We start from the raw sequence: 18,263 nt of genomic DNA, 5'->3' as shown, positions 1-18,263 counted from the left end.
GACGGCAGCGCCCCCGCGGCCCTCACCGGCGCTGCTGCGGCTGCCGCGCATGACATCACCGCGCGCGGAGCCCATGCGCCGCTGGGCGTGGGGGCGTGCCGGGGCCGCGGCTGCCGCGCCCGCTGCCGCCAGCCCGCCCTCCCGCCGGAGCGCCCGGGGCCGCCGCATCTCGCCCCGCCGCGGCCGGCAGGGAAGAGGATGGCGGAAAGCGAAGCGGAGACCCCCAGCACTCCCGGGGAGTTCGAGAGCAAGTACTTCGAGTACAATGGGGTGCGGCTGCCGCCCTTCTGCAGGGGGAAGATGGAGGAGATCGCTAATTTCCCGGTGAGGGACAGCGACGTCTGGATCGTCACCTACCCCAAGTCAGGTAGGCGGGCGGGCGGGCGGCGAGCGGGTGTCCTCTGGGCGGGGACCGTCCGCTGAGGGCCGGGAAGGAACGCCGCGCCCGGGGCGGCACCGGGGGAGAGGTGGGGCCGGGGCCGAGGGAAGGGCGTCCGCCGCCGGGTGAAGGCGCGAAGAGGGCCGCCCAGTGGGAACGGATACGGCACGCGTTATTCCTGACGTGACCAGATGTACCTGTCGTCTGTTCCGCAGCCCCGCCGTGCCGCCTCCCCGAGGCGGCTGCGAACATGTGCCCCGAGCGCATTGTGGCTGCGCCGGCTGGCCGCAGATAGCCCTGCCGGATCCACCGGTGTGCGTTCCTCCTCGCTTCCTGCTTCACATATCGTATTTCTTCTCTTCTTACCCTCCCCGTTAACGTGCGAAGATGCTGAAGTAGAGTTAACGTGGGTACGGTGCTGTCTGCAGAGAGGCAGCAATATGGTAGCTCTGTAGGCACCTGGTGACGCCAGCAGCAGCGAGCAGGTTCTTTACCTGAGCGACTGCCTGGCAATAGGACGATCTCTTTCTAGAAAATTCAAAGTCTGCTGGAGGTGACTGATCTTAGCTCTGTAAATACCCCTGTATCATGAGTTACTGACCAGGTGTGATCGTTTTGCTGTTCATTGTAAAAATGGTTCTTTTCTGTTTCCCCTTGGTGTGCCGCCTCGGAAAGATGCACATTTGCAAAAATGCAGCATCTGTTACATTACCATTTCTCAAGGAGTTTGAAATGTTTGTCTTCACTTTTATTTTTTGTAATTCATTACTAACGGTGCTCTTAAAGACTATCTGAAGCTTGATGGATGCACCAAGCATCCATCAGTACAGCACAGGGACAAGTTATGGGCTGGTGGGTGGTCCCTGAAATGCTGTGATTAGGAGGAGACAGCCACAGACATACTGTTCTTTTAAAGACATATTTAGCATGCAGAGTGCAGAAAGAACACAGTTCTTTTACTTTTAAAATTTCTGCTTTGGGAAGCTGGATTCCTGTGCTAGTACAGCACCCAGCTTGGCACATTGCTACATATCCTCAGCTAACCTCGGTTTTCAGGCACAAAATAGCACTGATACAGCACCTGGCAATAGATTAGCTCTGATGGCTATGCAATTGGCTATGGGAAGCCAGCTTGCAGAGTCAGATGTGGTTTACTGTTACTTTATGAATATAGCAGATCTCTCAGGGCAGCCCTGAGGTCAGTGACAGGCACCTGCTTGCTTACAGAGCTAGAGGATGACAAGAAAGTAACTAATAAGCAGCCTCAAAGCAAAGGAGATAGAAGACTAAGAGTTGGATACCCAAGCTGGAGCTACAGTGGTGTGGGGAGGAGGTAGAGGGTGGCCCCAGAATGAAAATGGATGCCAGAGTATTTTACTTGCCAGGAAGGAGAGTATTTAGACTGGGTCTTAAGGAATCTGGTGTTCTTGTCATGGAAAAAGGCTCTCAAACACAGCCATAATGTCTGCAGTGTCCGGGAGAAAACAGTTCACCTTGAAGTGGCCTGAGTGCTTTTGGAACTCTTAGAGCTTGCATTGTCTGCTGATGCTACATGGCATACAGCTCAGTGCCTTATTTAGGCTTTCTGAATCAACTGTGAAAGGGTCTGATGACTATGGACAGGACTATCACCAGAAGTTAGACAGTCCTGATGTCATTTCTCATTGATTTACCCAAGGTCATGCAAAAAATTTACAGCAAAACCAGACAGTACATCCAGAACTCCATATTCTTCTCTATTACCTTAACTACAGCTCCATCCTCCTGTCTCTCAGAAGCACTGAGAAAGATTTTCCCATTAACTGGAGGTGATGAGAATTTTTGTGATCAAAAAGTAGTTTTACAAAACATGCTTTGTGCACAAAGTATACTAATCCCATGGATTTGGCGTGAGATACGTTGGCATTCTCGAGGAATCTTTAAATGTAAAGCAGAACAACAGAAATTTAAGAAGAGAAAAATGCACCTATTTCACATCACTTGAATGGAAAGCATTTGTTATGAAAATGAATTTTCTTTATTGTTTCACCAGCTTTTCATCTGCTCAAGTTATGGAAAGAATATGCTAACAAGCCATTCTGCTAAATGTGGGAGACCAGAATTCCTGCTTACTGAGCCCTGAGTAATATTCCAGTGTAAAATCAGAAGGCTCCATCAGTAGCTGTTGACCGTGTGCTGGTTTATCTGACTGATGAAGAAGCACATGTACCATTTTGCAGACATACTCTGGAAGACTGGATGAGTCTGCCCTAAATGAGAGACGGAAACTTGGATGAGTTCATGGAAATAATTACATTGGTACATTGGGAAGGAAGAAGCTGATCCAGTAATGGCAGAAAATTGAATGTTCCAGTGGCCTTACTGGGAGTAATGTGATAAGCTTAATGGAAAATTACTCTGCTTTAATGTAATTTCCACTGATGGAGGCCTGAATAATGATTCTCCTTGTATCATTAATTAATCCTAACACCTGCACCCAATCAATGGTAACAACTTTTGGTAGGTGCTGGACTAGGAGAAACTTGTACATAAGACCTTGAGGCTCATTTACATACAGACGTATGTAAATGTCAGTGTGCATGTATGCATTTACATATGTACATGTTAGAACAGTAATTATAGAGAAACTTTTTTGTCATGGTACACAGTTTAAAATCAGATGCGCGTCTACTCTGTTGAAAAGCTTAAGTCAAGCTTTCATGCAACTTTGTAGTACAGAATAGGCAGAACTAAACAGTATTCATTGAGATTTATGGTAGCTGCAAGTGTATAGTAATATCATTCTATATAGCACTAAATAACTGGAGCTCACACAACAGATTGCTTCTCAGATGAGATGCATTGTTCCAGAGGAAGTACACTTTGCATCTGTAATAGCTTTCCTTGAACCCTCTCATCCTGTGGGGTTTTCGTACCTTGCTTGAAAATTAAAATTCTTCTCTATGAACTTAATAAAGTATAAAATTAATGAAGAAGCGAGTTCTTTCGTGGTATTTCCACAATGACCTGTGGCCAAGAGTTAGTTCATCTACTGGCTAAGGTCAGTGATTCCAGTGGAATTGTACCCATGCCTAAAATAGAGTAGTGACTCCATGTTCACTTAGGGTTTTTTTGCCATGCCTTACAATGCCAAATTCTGAGTGTACATGATCTGTCCATTTGCTTCACTCCTAAGTGGTATGCAGTGGCTAGCTTTCTTAATATTGCATTTGTTCTGAAGGAATATGCATTGTGCGTTCTTGGGTCAGAGCCCACAGATTAATGCCTTTTGCAAAATTGGCTATTTGTTAAAGTGAACTATTTACATTATTAACAAAGCTGTCTCTCCAGCGTTGATTATTTTGCCAAATAATTTTCTGAAATCTTGTGGCAGACATCATCTTTAAGTCCAGTCAGTTAGTGAGGACTCTTTCTCTTCTGACTCATTGTCTGGTATGGAATGCAGGCGCTGGGTATGGTCTTCACCTGTCTGGAGGTCTGTCTTTTTGTAGATAGCATTTTGAATTTTCCTTGCCAAGCTGTATTTCTATCACTGCCCACTGACTTGAAGGAATATGATGGCTCACTATAAGCCTTAGGTTTTATAAAGTGCCAACAGTGAGTTTGCAGATCAGTTCAGGAACAACTTTCCTATGCGTATGTTCTTATCTTTCAAATTCTTGCTTAGCATTTACCTTCAGTCTTGTATGAAGTCAACCAGAAAAAGTTCATTTGAGTTGTCCACTATTTTATTTTCTTAAATTAAATCTGTATGTACAGAAAAAGGTCGCTTCTCATTGTATCTGTTGATAAGTGTGTTGCACACATCACTGATTTTCTGCGTGCTCCAGTTGCCCGTGCCTCTCCCACTGCATGATTACCACTCGCTTAACCTCTTCTCTTTCCAGTGCTCCTGAATGCAGCATCTTCTCTTGCTGGGACGTTGCCATTTCTGACTAGGAGGAGCTCAGGTTTATTGTACTGTCTGTTCCCTTTCACTTGTCAAATATTGGTGCTCTGTGTACATTCTTCAAGAGCCTATTTTTCTCATATCATAATCTCCATTATTCTTTCCATGCTAGGGTCGCTATGCATCCCATGGTTTTTTTTCAGTTATAGGAGGAAGCTCTTTGATCCATTGGCAGTTACACTAGTGGAGGAAATCTCTGGACTGTGAACCAGATATAGAGCATTCAATGTAAGCCTCATTTTTCTCACCTATCTGATTCTCCACATAAAATCAGCAGATTTCTGCTCATAAGCATCTAAAATGAGCATTGTCTTTATCAGAGTCAGTGCTCAAACTATTATACTTGAGACAAAAGGAGGGATGCACCTGCATGTACTTTTCCTCTAGCTGTGAAAATTTGTTCGGGGACTTCTTATCTCTGGTCACTTGTTTCTTCCCCTTCATTTTCTGTTTAACTCTGTGAGACCATGTTACAAAAATAGGTTAGAAAAATATCTGAATTTAATACACTATAAAGAAAGTGTACCAAACAACTCTACTTTGTGTGGAAATCTTTGCCTTGTGCAATCCCACCCTACTTGTTGTCCTCAGATGATACAATTTATTGACAGGATTGTTAGGCACATACCTGAAGTAGGAACCAGTCCTGCTGGTTGAGTGTTATTGTACTGCACAAAAACACCCTTATTCAACACAGAGAGTATTATTCCTTAGCTAGGATTGCATGGTTCTGCATAAATTATGCTTGCAGGTGCATCCTACACTTCGTGTTCATCTAACTCACTAGCTAATGTATCTGCAGTTACCTGCCATAGCAGTCAGTGAGTAGGTGACAGATCTGCACAGAGCTGCAGTGATTACATGCTATTTCAGGGACTCACAGCGTCTGTCGTGCCTACCCATGAGCACACCCAGCTGTGGCATAGTATGCTGTACTTCTGTGGAGTCCTGGCTTACTGCCTAACTGGCAAACATGTTCCAGTTGCTACCCCAGAATGTGGCAGTCTGACAAACGTGAACACGAGGAACACGATTCTTCCCACCTAGCCAGACATGCACAGGCCCAACAATGCTGACAGTCAGTCCTGATTTGTGCAGACATAAAGGAGAGGAAATAGGGTGAAAGGTTGCCTGAGGTTATGCCCTGTCTATAGGAGTTTATGGACTGAGAGCTGTCAGACACAGGGAAGTGAGATAGCTGCAGTGGGTCGCAGAGGTTTACCCTTATTAATGGCAGGGCTGAGAAGGCCTTATGCTGTGTAGCTGAAGATCCTCAGGGAGCAAGGACCCTCCACATGGACGTTTGTGCTAAATTAGTTGATTTGCCTTGGTTTCCAGTCTTCTTACAAGGAATTCTTCCCAAGAATTTTGTTGTTATATGAGGACTGCTCCAAAAGAAATGCCTCCTGTTTTATGTTGGCCCATGAGGGTAGATGGTGGTATAGCAGTAAAGGTCGAGCCTTCCTGCCTATATTCTGTTACATTTTATTGTCATTTGACAGATGACAGCAGGAGGGCAGTCTGACAAAATGGCATCTGACATGGAAGTGCCAACAAAGCAAAGGTTTGTCATTGAATTCCTCCATGCAGAAAAAATGGCACCCACTGGCACTCATCAATGCTTGCTGAACGTTTATGGAGGCCAAACAGTGAATGTGAGCACAGTGAGGTGCTGGGTGGTGCATTTCAGCAGTGGTGACAGCAACAGTGGGTCACCTCCACTGGTGCAGATTTTGACAAGCACAACATGCAGGTTCTTGTTTGCTGGCAAAAATGCATAGCTAATAGTGGTGACTATGTTGAAAATAGTGTTTTGTAGCTGAGAATTTGCTCTATCAAATAGTATTATTGTGCTCTTTGTATCTGTTGTAATTTCCGTGGAAATAAATAGGAGGCATCACTTTTGGAGCAGCCTACATATTTTTTAACAAGTTTATTCTCTTGCAGAATAGCCAGACTATGCTGGTTCTGTTCTCTATGCAGGATTTTGGTGCTTTTGAGTTTTATCAGTTTTCATCTAAGGAATGAATTCAAATGTTACTGACCCGGAGGCATGCCTTAAAAAGTCACAAAATTGACTTAAAAATCAAGAGATTTTTAACCAGAATACACTTGGGATTCTTTACCTTTGCCCTCTGGTTTGTGAGGCAACATTATGTGTGCTTACAGGTCACAGGAAAGAACTTGAAAAGATACCTGACCTCTGCTAGTTTTGTGAACGTGGATGAACAATTTCATGTCTTGGAAATCAGAATGTTGGTACTTTTTCTCTTTTCCAGTAACATCATGGTTATTCAGTTTCTCTATCTTGAGTAATACGTAAAGCTCAGGTATCATATATCTCTTCAATACAATGTGAAGGTACTTCATTTCTCATATCAATTGACAAAAAAGAAATGAATTGTGCAAACTGAAAAGGATCAGCAAACTGTGTTGGGTGATAGAGATACTTCCTGTGAGATGTCTTGTTCAAGGCTGACACATAGGATTCATATTTGAATTTGATTTCATGCTCTTGGTTTTAGTGACGCAAATCTCGTTCTTTTCAACTACTGGAAGAGTAAATACTCTGCTTCTCAAATGCACTCCATTGAGGACCACCCAAGTGCAGAAAGTTAGATTTGTACACCAGTGTTTGTAGGGGTCAGGGCCTTTGGATTGTTGTGCTTTGAAAGCCCTTTTGAAATGGGATTATCTTTTGTTCAGTGTACGAGTAGCTCAAAATAGCAGCTGCTATTGACTCAGTCCCAAATGTCACTAGGCAAAGAAATGATAAATAAAAACTTCATATAACAAGTAATTGAGGACAACTGAAAGTTTGCCACTGACGTGGTTGACTTGATTTCAGTGGGAGTGGAATTGAATAGGTTCATAAGTGCCTACAGCAGGAAATAAAGGTGGGGAGGAAAAATGTGTCATTATGGAAAAGTTGTTTTGGTTATCTAGCTATCAGTGTTTCTCTCATGAGCCATATATCAAGACAGTGAAGATGTGTTGTTGGAGACGGAACAAATGATTCAGAAGAGGAAGAATTCTCTTGTTACCTAATAGGTATTGCAGGTCTCCTGCAAATGTAGCATAATTGCCTTCCTACTGTGAAGTAGTGCAAAACTCAACCAATTTGCTTTGTGAAAGCTGGCTCAGGAAAAGAAAATGGAAAAAAGATTTTACCCTGCCTAAAGTATGTATTCTGGACATAAGTGAAATCAGTGTTGACTGGATTAGATGAAAATGACCTCAAAAACTGAAGAATTAGGAAATTAACGTAAATAAGTGAAACCAAACAAATGGTTATTCTCGTTTTGTATTAATATTCATCTTCCATAGTGAAGATGTTAATGAAAGGAAGCAAAATGCTTGAACATAGGACTTAATTGGATTAAGCACACATGACTCTTCCTTCTTGTTATGCAGACTTCTATTAAATGTCTTTTCTCTTATTCCTACTAATTCCGCTAAAATGGACACCTTATACTGAAGTGAAGAAACTACCTCCTGTTTTATCCCATCAGAAATGATGCAGAGTTTGGTGTATTGGACATTTGTTACGACTTCTCTAGAGATTCTGTGACTTTGCAGAAGTCACTTAATCTTTTCATTTGCATTTTCCATTTGAGGTGTATGGATGAATTTAGTCTCTGCCAGAATTCACACATAGCAAGAAAAAACTATCTTGGACAAAAAGTGTTATCTACTGTCTGTATTTTTATAGAAAATCTAGCAGTAAGCATCTAGGTAGTAAAGCTGAACACGTAAGAATGCCAGTATGTTGGAATGTTTTATCGTGTGTTCTTTTTTGTTGGTGGTGGGTTTTTTTGTGGTTTTTGTTTTTGTTTGTTTTTTGATGGGAGGGGGCAACAAGCAAAGCATTAGTGAAGCACCCAGCGTGTCATCATTTTTACCCCATTCAGAATTTCTGCAACACTTTAGGGAACCCAGAGAGATGGACCTGAAAGAATCTGTATATCTAAGTCTTTTTCAGACTACTACAGAATAAATAGACCATTTATGTCATATTGCACATTCAGTAGCAAGAAAAGATGTGTATGTGCAGACAAGAAAGCACAGCGGAAGAAGCATTGTCTTAATACCATTTCAAATGAGAGTGTACTCTCATGAGACCCACTGTGAGGAGAATGGGGTGTATTGAGGAACATCAGGAAAGGAGGCATACTGGGGACTAAAAGTGTGGAAGGAAAGTTTAGCTAGCAGAGGCAGGGACTGGGACAGTAAAAGATAAAAAGGAAAAGGAACACCACTGGAGAACCAACTAAGCAGAGATTTTTGTTACTAGATATCAAAACACATTTGTAATTTTAAAAAATGCAAGCTGATTTCATGTGGTGTTACCTGCACACCATTTATTGTGCAGGTTGTGAAGGCCATCATTCAGTGGAAGGCTGAAAGTTCTGGGTGATGTGTAATTACATTAGATCCATATGGGATATAAACAGTGGTGTGGAATTAGCCCTCTATTGTGTCCAAGTGCATGAGTAATAAATTCATCCAAGCCAACAAAATGAGACAAGTGTGAAGCAAGTGAAATGAGACACGTTCAGAAGATAAACACTGCATGTATACGCAGCAGTCAAGATTGATCAGTACATGGGCTGCTTTGCAGTGTCTTGTTGATATAAGGTAATCATAAACTCAGGTTAACCATTCAGTTAAAAGCCTGTTTACTGCTGCTGCCAGAGTAGCACAGAACAGCTACAGGCATTGCTAAAATTGGATTTCTTTATGCATGTGTAGTTGAAGTGCACGCTAATAATGATTAATGTGAGTATCTATGAGACAGCGTGCTCTTTTCAAGGATTTTGCAGCAGTACTAAGTAAATCCATGATGACACAGATAGGCAGATGCCCGTTGGTATTCTCGATTAGATCTATTTCCATTTCTGATTCTGGACTCGATGATCTTTAAGGTCCTTTCCAACCTGAGCAATTCTATGATTCTATGAAGAGCAATAACAGATATAGAACAGAAATGACTGTAGCTTGTCTAGAACTGCAGTTCTGTAATTCAGCATACAGAAGGAATGACAGTGTGTTAAATTTGACTGGGGGTGTGGGTATCATGCAAGCAATGGTTTTGCTCAGGGCAGCTCTTATGATGGGCAACTGTAATTTGAGGGGGATGCTGTCAGACATCAAATGGCTTCCTCCTTGGTCTTACACTAACCTACTGAAGAGGCTACGTAGTCTCTTGCATAGATTAAAAATGTTTATTGAAATTCCAAAACAGCTTCTTTTCTGTTTTTTTTTTTCACATCTCGTATTTGCAGTGCTTTCACATGATACTACTGGTGAACTGCCTTCTTGTGATTTAACTGCCTAATGTATGCAAACACAGATAAATGTGTAGGCATGTTTTGTCTAACAGTTTTCCTGGGAAACTGTGGGATTGAAACCAAGGCATGGAATTGCAGTTTGGTTCACTATGCAACTCTGAATGCCGACCAAGGCACTTCAGGAGGTGACAGACATCCTCCAGAATATGCTTATCGTAGGGGAAGGAAACAAATTCACAACAAAAGGTTATGAGGACAACCTCAACACAGGTTTCTGTTATGGATGGCCCATTGTGTCCTGCCTTCTGATCCTCTTTCAATCAGCAGAGCTCACTGTGCTGCTCTGCATTTAGTCATGGACCAATATTCCAACAGTGTAGAACAGGACACAGTGCTATAGTTGTCCTAGGAAATCAGTGACTAAGGATAACTAAGCACTTCTCTGTAACTTAATGAAGTCCTTAAGGGTGAATTTTAAAAACAATGACTTGTCATTACAGCAGTGTTCTCTTCTGCTCTATCCTTTGGAACAGTGTTGTCACCTGGGTGAAAGTGGAGGGAAATAAGACATTACTGGAGGTCCTGCTGGGTAATGTATTAAGCAGTTTGGGCATGTTTTTCATATAGGGAATGAGACTACTAGAGGAAGAAGCAGGATACAGCTGAGGTAAGATTGGGGTAAGGACCTGCATCTTCTTGACTATCCAGAGAGAAGGTAGGATTTGAAAAATCTAGGAATACCCTGAGGTATTGCTGTTTGAGGTAGGATATGCCCTGTAGCATATGTTAGCCAATTGAAAGCACTCTTTTCTCCATGAATTACTGTCCTGGTGAGCCTACCCTTTGGCATGACTGCATGAGCCAACGTGCTCGTATGCTGTTATGAAAGGAGTTGTGTCTCTGGATCGTGAGGAATTTCAAAGAGTGAAGCCCAGGGAAAGAGGGTAACAACTGAATGTATCGGGATGACTTTTGACCTGATGAACCTTGGGTAAGTTTGGAAAGGGTAAAAAGAGGGATGTAATTCCATCTGCTAGAGTGTGGTAAGGCAGGAAGCAAGAATGGAGCTTTAATTCATTTATCTTTTATTTTCACATTCCTTTCAGAGAGGTTATACTGCACATTTTTTCTTTGTGCTGCCTTATACCATGGGAGCATTTTTAATTTGGTGAGCAAAAAGAGAGAGAATTAATCTAAGGGTGCAGATAGATGTCCTCTTTTATAACCATCTGCAGTAGCGCAAAATTTTAGTGTCCTTAGCTTGCTGTTTGTCACTTCTTAAAGCACTGCCTGCAGAGCATTATGTGTGAATGCATTCTAGTTTGTCTTCAGCAAAATCAGGTAGGTGAGTTTATGCCTAAAAGATAACGCTCCTTAAGCTAATTTATATGATACAGTTTCAAGTGAACTGGGGCAACTTCACAGAAACTGTTCCATTGGTGGTGACATATAGTACAGATGGGATGAGCATCTACAGACAGGGAAATATTTTACCAACATAGCTAAAGCTTAAAGAGAATGTCCACAATTAAAATACTTCTCCCCTTTGGATGTCAGCTACCAACCAGTATCAGCTGTCAGCGAAAGACCTATACAAAATCTGTAAAACCTAGTTATGGTGGTATCATGGATGTGGAGACAAGCTTGAAAATTCAAATCATGACTCATCAGTCAGAAGGCAAAGCAGTATTATCTTGTTCAAAATCTAGGGATTGAAAGCAGTCTGTGGACCTGACCCATAGTTCTTAGTGCTGTTAGCTTGCACCTACTTCTTACTGCAGTTCCCTTGGCTGTGAGGATATTGTGGCTGGTTGAGAGGGATGGAAGGGAACTGCTTTTTGTGCCAGCTGTCCTTAACAAGAGGCCAGCCTTGTGCCTCTTGTGGCAGATTGGCCTAGGCATAGTTAGGATGCATTGTTTAGGGAGCATATGACTCAAGCTATTTTTTTTCTGGTTTTATCAAATCTAGCACATTAATCTCCGTGGATGTGGGTCCAGCCTGCCCCTCTTGACCTTCCAAAGAACAGGCCCTGATGCGTTTTATTTACTGCTGTTGCTTTAGGATCCATCCGCCTGAAAGGTGTCAGTAGTCCTTCTTTGGAGCTGCTTCTGCTGGTGTTGGGAATGAAGCACACCATATCACCTGCCTTCCACTATGACAGTGATGAAGTCTTTACAGCTAGTGGCTGGACTGAGATGCATTACATTTTGTTGTGCACTTCTCATCCTATATTCTGTTGAGTAGTTATTGTGCTAATGTAAGGGAGAATTGGGATTCAGACCATTTTTTAAAAACAGTACTAATGCATGAACTGAAAATAACGCTATTTTGTAACCAGTTTAATAAGGTATTGCTTTAGGATACTGTTATATATAGTAGCAGTATTTCTAATATATGTGTATAATCAGTTCAGAGACAGTGCATTTATTTAGTTAGTTAGTTTTACCAAACAGAAAGTACATTTTAGTTCTAAATAGAATACCTTTTTCATAGTTTGCTGTTTACAGCCTCTGGTGATACACATTCATAAGACATCTCAGACCTAATGGACCCAATTTTGTGTTGTGTCATGTAAGCCAAGTAAAAGACCAGAGGAATATAGCCTAATAGTTTTGGTTTTTTAAAGCTTCAAATGAAAAATAAAGTGATTAATAAGTCTAACAAGTCAAAACCCTAGTTACTAAATATTATTGGAAATCATTCAGTTAATATTTGCTTTAAATCCGATCTTATTTAAGCTACTGCCATCATTTTCAGAAGACCTGTATTCAATTTCCTTGTGTTCCACAGACTCCTTTGACAGGTGACTATTGAATTTGGGGACATTTATGCCACATAAAAGAGACATTAATCTCAGAGGATGAGTTTTCAGTTACTTCTGAAAATCAAGGCTTTTAATCTGTATGGGGTGGGGCAGTCAAAAATATTGAACAAATAACATGAAAAAAACCAGCTTTTATTCTAAACCAAGAGTCACATCTGGGAACAAAATTATTGGAAAGTCTGGTATCAAAGTGTATAAATTATTTTTATTACTAAAACACTGGTGCAAATGAAAATCCACATTCGTAAGCTAGTTGGAATTCCACAGAGCAGGAGAACTAGTACACATGGACTTCAAGAGAGGTCAAGAGAAGACACTTTTTATTGGTCAGAATTACTTTTCCTTTAATGGAAAAATCTGTTTTTCCCTCCAGTATTGCAGGCTGAAGATGAATCTGCCATACTTACCTGGAGTTGAGAGTTGAGCAGAGAGGAACCAGATGAGGCTTAACAAAAGCAAGTGTAGAGTGTTGCACCTAGGGAGGAATAACTGCACACACCAGTACAGGTTGGGGGATGTCCTGCTGGAGATGAGCTCTACATAGAGGAACTTGGGTGTCCTGATGGACAACAGGTTGGCCATGAGCCAGCAGTGTGCCCTGGTGGCCAAGAAGAGGAGTCCAGTTCCAGGGAGCCCAGAACTGTGTCAAGTTCTGGGCTCCCTGGTACAAGAAAGACAGGGATCTCTTGGAAGGAGTCCAGTGGAGGGCCACGAAGATGGTAAAGGGCCCGGAGCACCTTGCTTATGAGGAAAGGCTGAGTGACCTGGGTCTGTTCAGCCTTGAGAAAAAAAGACTGAGGGGATCTTATTAATGTTTATAAATATCTTAAGTGTGGGAGAAAAAGGGACATGGTCAACCTCTTTTCAGCGATCTGTGGGATCAGGACAAAGGGAAATGGCCATTAACTGGAGCATAGGAAGTTCTGCACCAGTATGCGAAGGAACTTTTTCCCAGTGAGGGTGACGGAGCACTGGAACAGGCTGCCCAGGGAGGCTGCCCATCTGGAGATGTTTAAGACCCACTTGAACGCCTACCTGTGCAGCCTGCTGTCGGTGGCCTGCTTTGCAGGGGGATTGGACTCAATGATCTCTGGAGGTCCCTTCCAGTCCCTACAATTCTGTGATTCTGTGAAACTGGTAAAAAAGGAATGAGCTTGCAGGCAATTGGAAGAACTAGGTGGGGAATTGCTTTACAGCATTTGCTAGACCAATCTGTGACAGCTGTTGCAACCCTCACTTTTAATGAGTGCTTGTATCTACTGATGCTATAAAAAAAAATTGAGTCATAATGGGTCTATTGCATTGTATTAGCTGCAACTCAATCAGGCATTGGTTGGGGAAGTGAGATGAAATTGATAAGGAGCGCTACAAAATTGTTAATGCTAACATAAGTATTTCTTTATTATATTTTTCCGTATGACTTCCCAAACAAGAGATGAATAGAAGAAATATACCATAGTCCTTCACATCTTTGAATTGTAGGTTTGTCCAGTGTTAGCTGGTACAGAGGGGACGAAATGGAAATAAATGATTCAAGGAACAATGGAGGAAAGGGAAATTTAATAGGAAGCATTCATCTTTCTGCCCTCTTATTTTGACCACATTTGTGAAGCAGTGGCCAGAAAGCAGTCAGAGGAGGTAGTGAACAGCTGCACTACAGAGTATTTCTCCCTCCATAGAAATAAAGAAATAACTGTGAGATGTTTCACAGTTTTGTCTGCCTTGCTATGCTGTCTAGTTGCTGCTGGAGCAGTTAGTCTTACTGATAAGCAGAGGCATTATGTCTATGAGCTAACTTTACTAGTGTTGCTGAGGCATCAACCATGAAAAAGGGTACAAATGATGAGTTCCTATTTATTGCAGGGACTCCTGCAGGGAAGATTATAGTCTGGAAGGACTCCTAAGTCCTTATTTCTGTGTACCATTAAGCAGCACTGCAAAGGACAGTGCAGCCCAGTTAGCACAGTTTCAAACTGCTGTGCCTGGGCTTCTTTTGTAGACGCTCTTACAAAGGGCAGAAGTGCAGGTTCAGAGATAATTTAGAAGGCTCTCCTAAAAACCTGCCGATTCTGACAGTAGTTTATCACTACCATTTCCCATCCCATCTCTTCCAGATACTATGTGATAAACGGGGACACTGTTTCTCCTTAGACATTGTATAGACATAACAGAAGAGCTTATCAGGGTAGAGTGTTTCTCAGGTACAGTGCACTGAGGTTCCCCTGGTGCTGACTGGGTTCATTGTTGAAACTGGATAGACGTAAATGGCTTTGATATCTCTTTTGGCAGTATGACCTTGGAGTTGGCAGGGACAGTATTCTTCCTCCGGCATGAAATGTGAATTTGCAGCAGCTGCAAGAAGGAAGGGTGAAATTGATGGGTACTTATCAATGTTGCATCTGGTGCCTCATGCCCAAAGGCTGACAGATTAATCTGTCTGTGACTGTTAACTCTTTCTGTACAATGTCAGGTGAGGCATGCATGTACATGCTCATGCATTCAGAGATAGAAGGAGAAGGTCATTCATTTGGTTTAAATGGCCAATTTCTGGATGCTTTACATCCAGCTGGGAAATTGAAGGCTATGCCAGAAGTCTCGTTCACCTTCCACAGTGACAATTTCAATGAACTCTGCAAGCCTCAGGCTAGGTCTGGGTTGCTCATCATGTGCATGTGTACAGTACCCCAGTTGGTTGGGTTTCCAGCCAGCTGGTGTTCTCAGGGACTACAAAACCCTGCCCTAGGAGCTTGGGCTGGGATTTGGGCTGCCATTTGACTAGTTTTAGGATAACCCAACATTTCTAAGCTGTATGGGCATTTAACTCTGTTAATATTTGTAATTTAATTTTGAGTTTTTCTTAATCCTAGTAAAGATGTGAAGAAATTAAATATATTTAATTTTTTATAAAGGCTCTTAGCTATTTTTTTGTTATTGTTTTTAATCAAATTAATGTGTTTTTGTTTGTTTTCTAAACACAGGGAATCAAGTTGATCATTTTTTACATGATGGATTTTGTGTGTGTGGAGTTGAATGATAATAAAGGATGACAAATAAAACAAAAAATCAGAATTCCCTCAAGAGTTAAATTCCCAGTTTTCATTGGCGTGGACCTAGTTCATGTCCATGGACCTAGTTCAGGTCCACAGATCTGAGCAGAACTAGGCTTTGCTCCCCAGACTTCACCTCTTAGTTCTGTTTGACCTGGTGGAGAGCAGATAGGGAGCATGAAATTCCATCTCCTGAAATTCCAGCAGTCCTGCTTCAGCATCCATCCTGTATTCAGAGGCACCACAGAGATGGTGTCTTTCTGTCAAGGTTCAGCTGAGCAGGGGAACACTAAGACTCAGAAAGCACTGGTGTTGGTGTTTATCCTTACAGTTACTCTTTTTCCTTTCATGGAAGAGGGTTGCTGTGATAGCATTTTTCTTTACAAGCAGAATTGGAAATACAGAAATAAATTATAGAGAACCAGGATGTCTTCTGTCAGGATAAATATTTAATGAGAACAAGGTTGTGCTCATTCCAAGTCACAAGGACTGATACTGAAGTACCATACGTATGCTAATTTTAATATATAAAATACATGCTTGAACTTAAAAATGCAGAGTGAACAGCCTCAAGGGCAAGTGTATATTAAGTCTCTGACAGCCTTCTCTGTCGGTGATGATAATGTGAAAGTTCCTTTTTTTCCAAGCCATTTTAATTTACCCAACAATAGTCAGGAAACACAGAAGTGTTAAAATACTTATTCTTCCAATCAGTTCTTGGAGAGGTATGTTTTTTCATATTGCATCCAGACCATGTTCCCTCTGAACAGTACCTACAGTACATGATTTTTTTTTTTTCCTTACTGTTAGTTTAAATTAAAAAGAAAAAAATCTGAATAATGATACTCAAATTTTTCTTTTGTTTGCGGGAATTGGAGCAAAATGTGTCTGTGTTGCTGTATATGATTATACTGGCTAACATGAGTTACCTGGTGACTGTTACAAGTTACCTGCAAGTTCTTTGCAAACATAAATGGGACCAAAAGGCATGATTTATGGATTTTTAGCTTATCTTTCCAAGGATATGAAATAGATAGGCTTGCATTATTTGGTACTTTAGGTAGGAAAAAAAAAAAAAAATCCTGTTTTTTTTTTCTTACCACTCACAATTCTTAAATAATTGGTCAGTCTGTTGCAGCATCCAGGTTTTTCCATGTCTGCACAACTTGTCTTTTAAACCATGGGGTCTCTTGCTTATTACTTCACTGATCTTGGCTCTTTCTATTCTTCCATCTTACCGAAAGACTCTGCCTTTCCCTTTTTAATATCAGATATCTCTGAATTTTTGTTTGCCTGTTTAGAGAATTTCCTGCTCTCTAGATCTATCTGCCTGAAGGTAAAATCAATTAAAATATATAGGCTGCTCCAAAAGTAATGCCTTCTATTTATTTCCATGGAAACTGCAAATGGAGACAAAAAGCACAATGACGCTATTTGATAGAGCAAATTCTTAGCTACAAAACACTGCTTTTTGACGTAGTTGCCACCATTAGCTGATTTGAGCAGATAAGCTGATAGAGACTCTCTTAATTTCATGGTGTGGCAGCAGTACACAGCCATCTGGAACATGGCTGGACTTTCATGCTGCTGTCACCACTGCTGTAACTCACCACCCACCGCCTCACTGGGCTCACAGCTGCTGTTTGGTATCCATAAATGTCCAGCAAACATCAATGAATGTCAATGTGTGCAATTGTTTCCGCATGGAGGATTTCAGTGACACACCTTTGCTTCATTTGCACTTCCTTGTCAGACATCATTTTGTCAGACTGCTCCTCTGCTGCCATCTGTCACACAGCAACAAAATGTAAGGGAATATTGATGGGAAGGTTCAACCTCTACTGCAGTGTCACTATCATCTGTTTCTGGTATCAGGGACTAAAAGAACAAAATAGGAGGCATTACTTTTGGACCAACTGTCATAGTTTCCCTGCTCAAATGCTATTTAGAACACCTTTTAACTTTCCAAAGCAGAGTCATTAAGGCTATATTATCTGTCGGTTGCTTTGTAAGTGTCTTCAGACTGGAGAGTGGTACATAATGGAGGCCTCTAAAGATTGTTTCTAACTCACTGTGCATTGATGTGTTCATTGGTTTATCCAATCTATAAAATGGAAGTATAAATAGACTTTCAAATCATTACATAACATAGAATTGCCTACCATTTAGATAGAGGACACTGATTGTTCCCCTGTACAGCCTCTAATGCATTTTGTGAACTTGGATGACCTCTGCTTCATTTCTTTCATTTCTAGAATTGGAAAAGTGAGATTTGCCTAACTAACATTCATAGTGAAAGGCTCAGTATATGTAAAATGCTTTCCAATTCACAGGTTAAAAGGATTGGGATACAGAAACATTTATATTTAAGTTACTGCTAAAGAAAAATCTCAGATATTTGATGTGGTAGGAGATTTTCATGTATTTAAAATAAAGAGAGCAGACATACTACGTTAAAACAGTAGCTGTAGACTGAGATCAGAGCAGACTGTTGAAGAAAAAGTTGTTATTTCTTTGTCTGGGTCTGCTTTCATATGCTTCTGTTTAGATAAGGACTGTAATACAATCTGTTCTCTTTCATTGTTTGGTTTATGCAGGCACAGGCTTGCTACAGGAAGTGGTTTATCTAGTGAGTCAGGGAGCTGATCCAGATGAGATTGGACTAATGAATATAGATGAACAACTTCCAGTCCTAGAGTACCCTCAGCCTGGTCTGGACATCATCAAGGTACAATTTATTACAAAGAAACTCACTCAGCATTTGGATATCTT

The 18,263-nt window shown here is 41.5% G+C and overlaps 1 protein-coding gene across 2 annotated transcripts in view; it reads left to right on the top strand.

Annotated features, from left to right (window-relative positions):
- Positions 1-103: 103 nt before the first annotated feature.
- Positions 104-18,263, top strand: part of SULT4A1 (sulfotransferase family 4A member 1) — a 32,166-nt gene continuing 14,006 nt past the window's right edge. For both annotated transcript variants that reach the window (XR_004167459.2, XM_031597219.2), the window contains exons 1-2: positions 104-367; positions 18,089-18,219. Coding sequence is in view for 1 of the 2 variants with exons in the window: in XM_031597219.2 (XP_031453079.1) it covers positions 199-367; positions 18,089-18,219 (300 nt within the window). In the remaining variant the exon portion in view is untranslated. The remainder of the gene's footprint in view (positions 368-18,088; positions 18,220-18,263) is intronic.

The sequence above is a fragment of the Phasianus colchicus genome, chromosome 1 (assembly GCF_987193195.1).
Source record: "Phasianus colchicus chromosome 1, bPhaCol1.hap1.1, whole genome shotgun sequence".
In the NCBI taxonomy this organism is placed as follows: domain Eukaryota; kingdom Metazoa; phylum Chordata; class Aves; order Galliformes; family Phasianidae; genus Phasianus; species Phasianus colchicus.
This window is presented reverse-complemented; position numbering and strand designations above follow the sequence as displayed.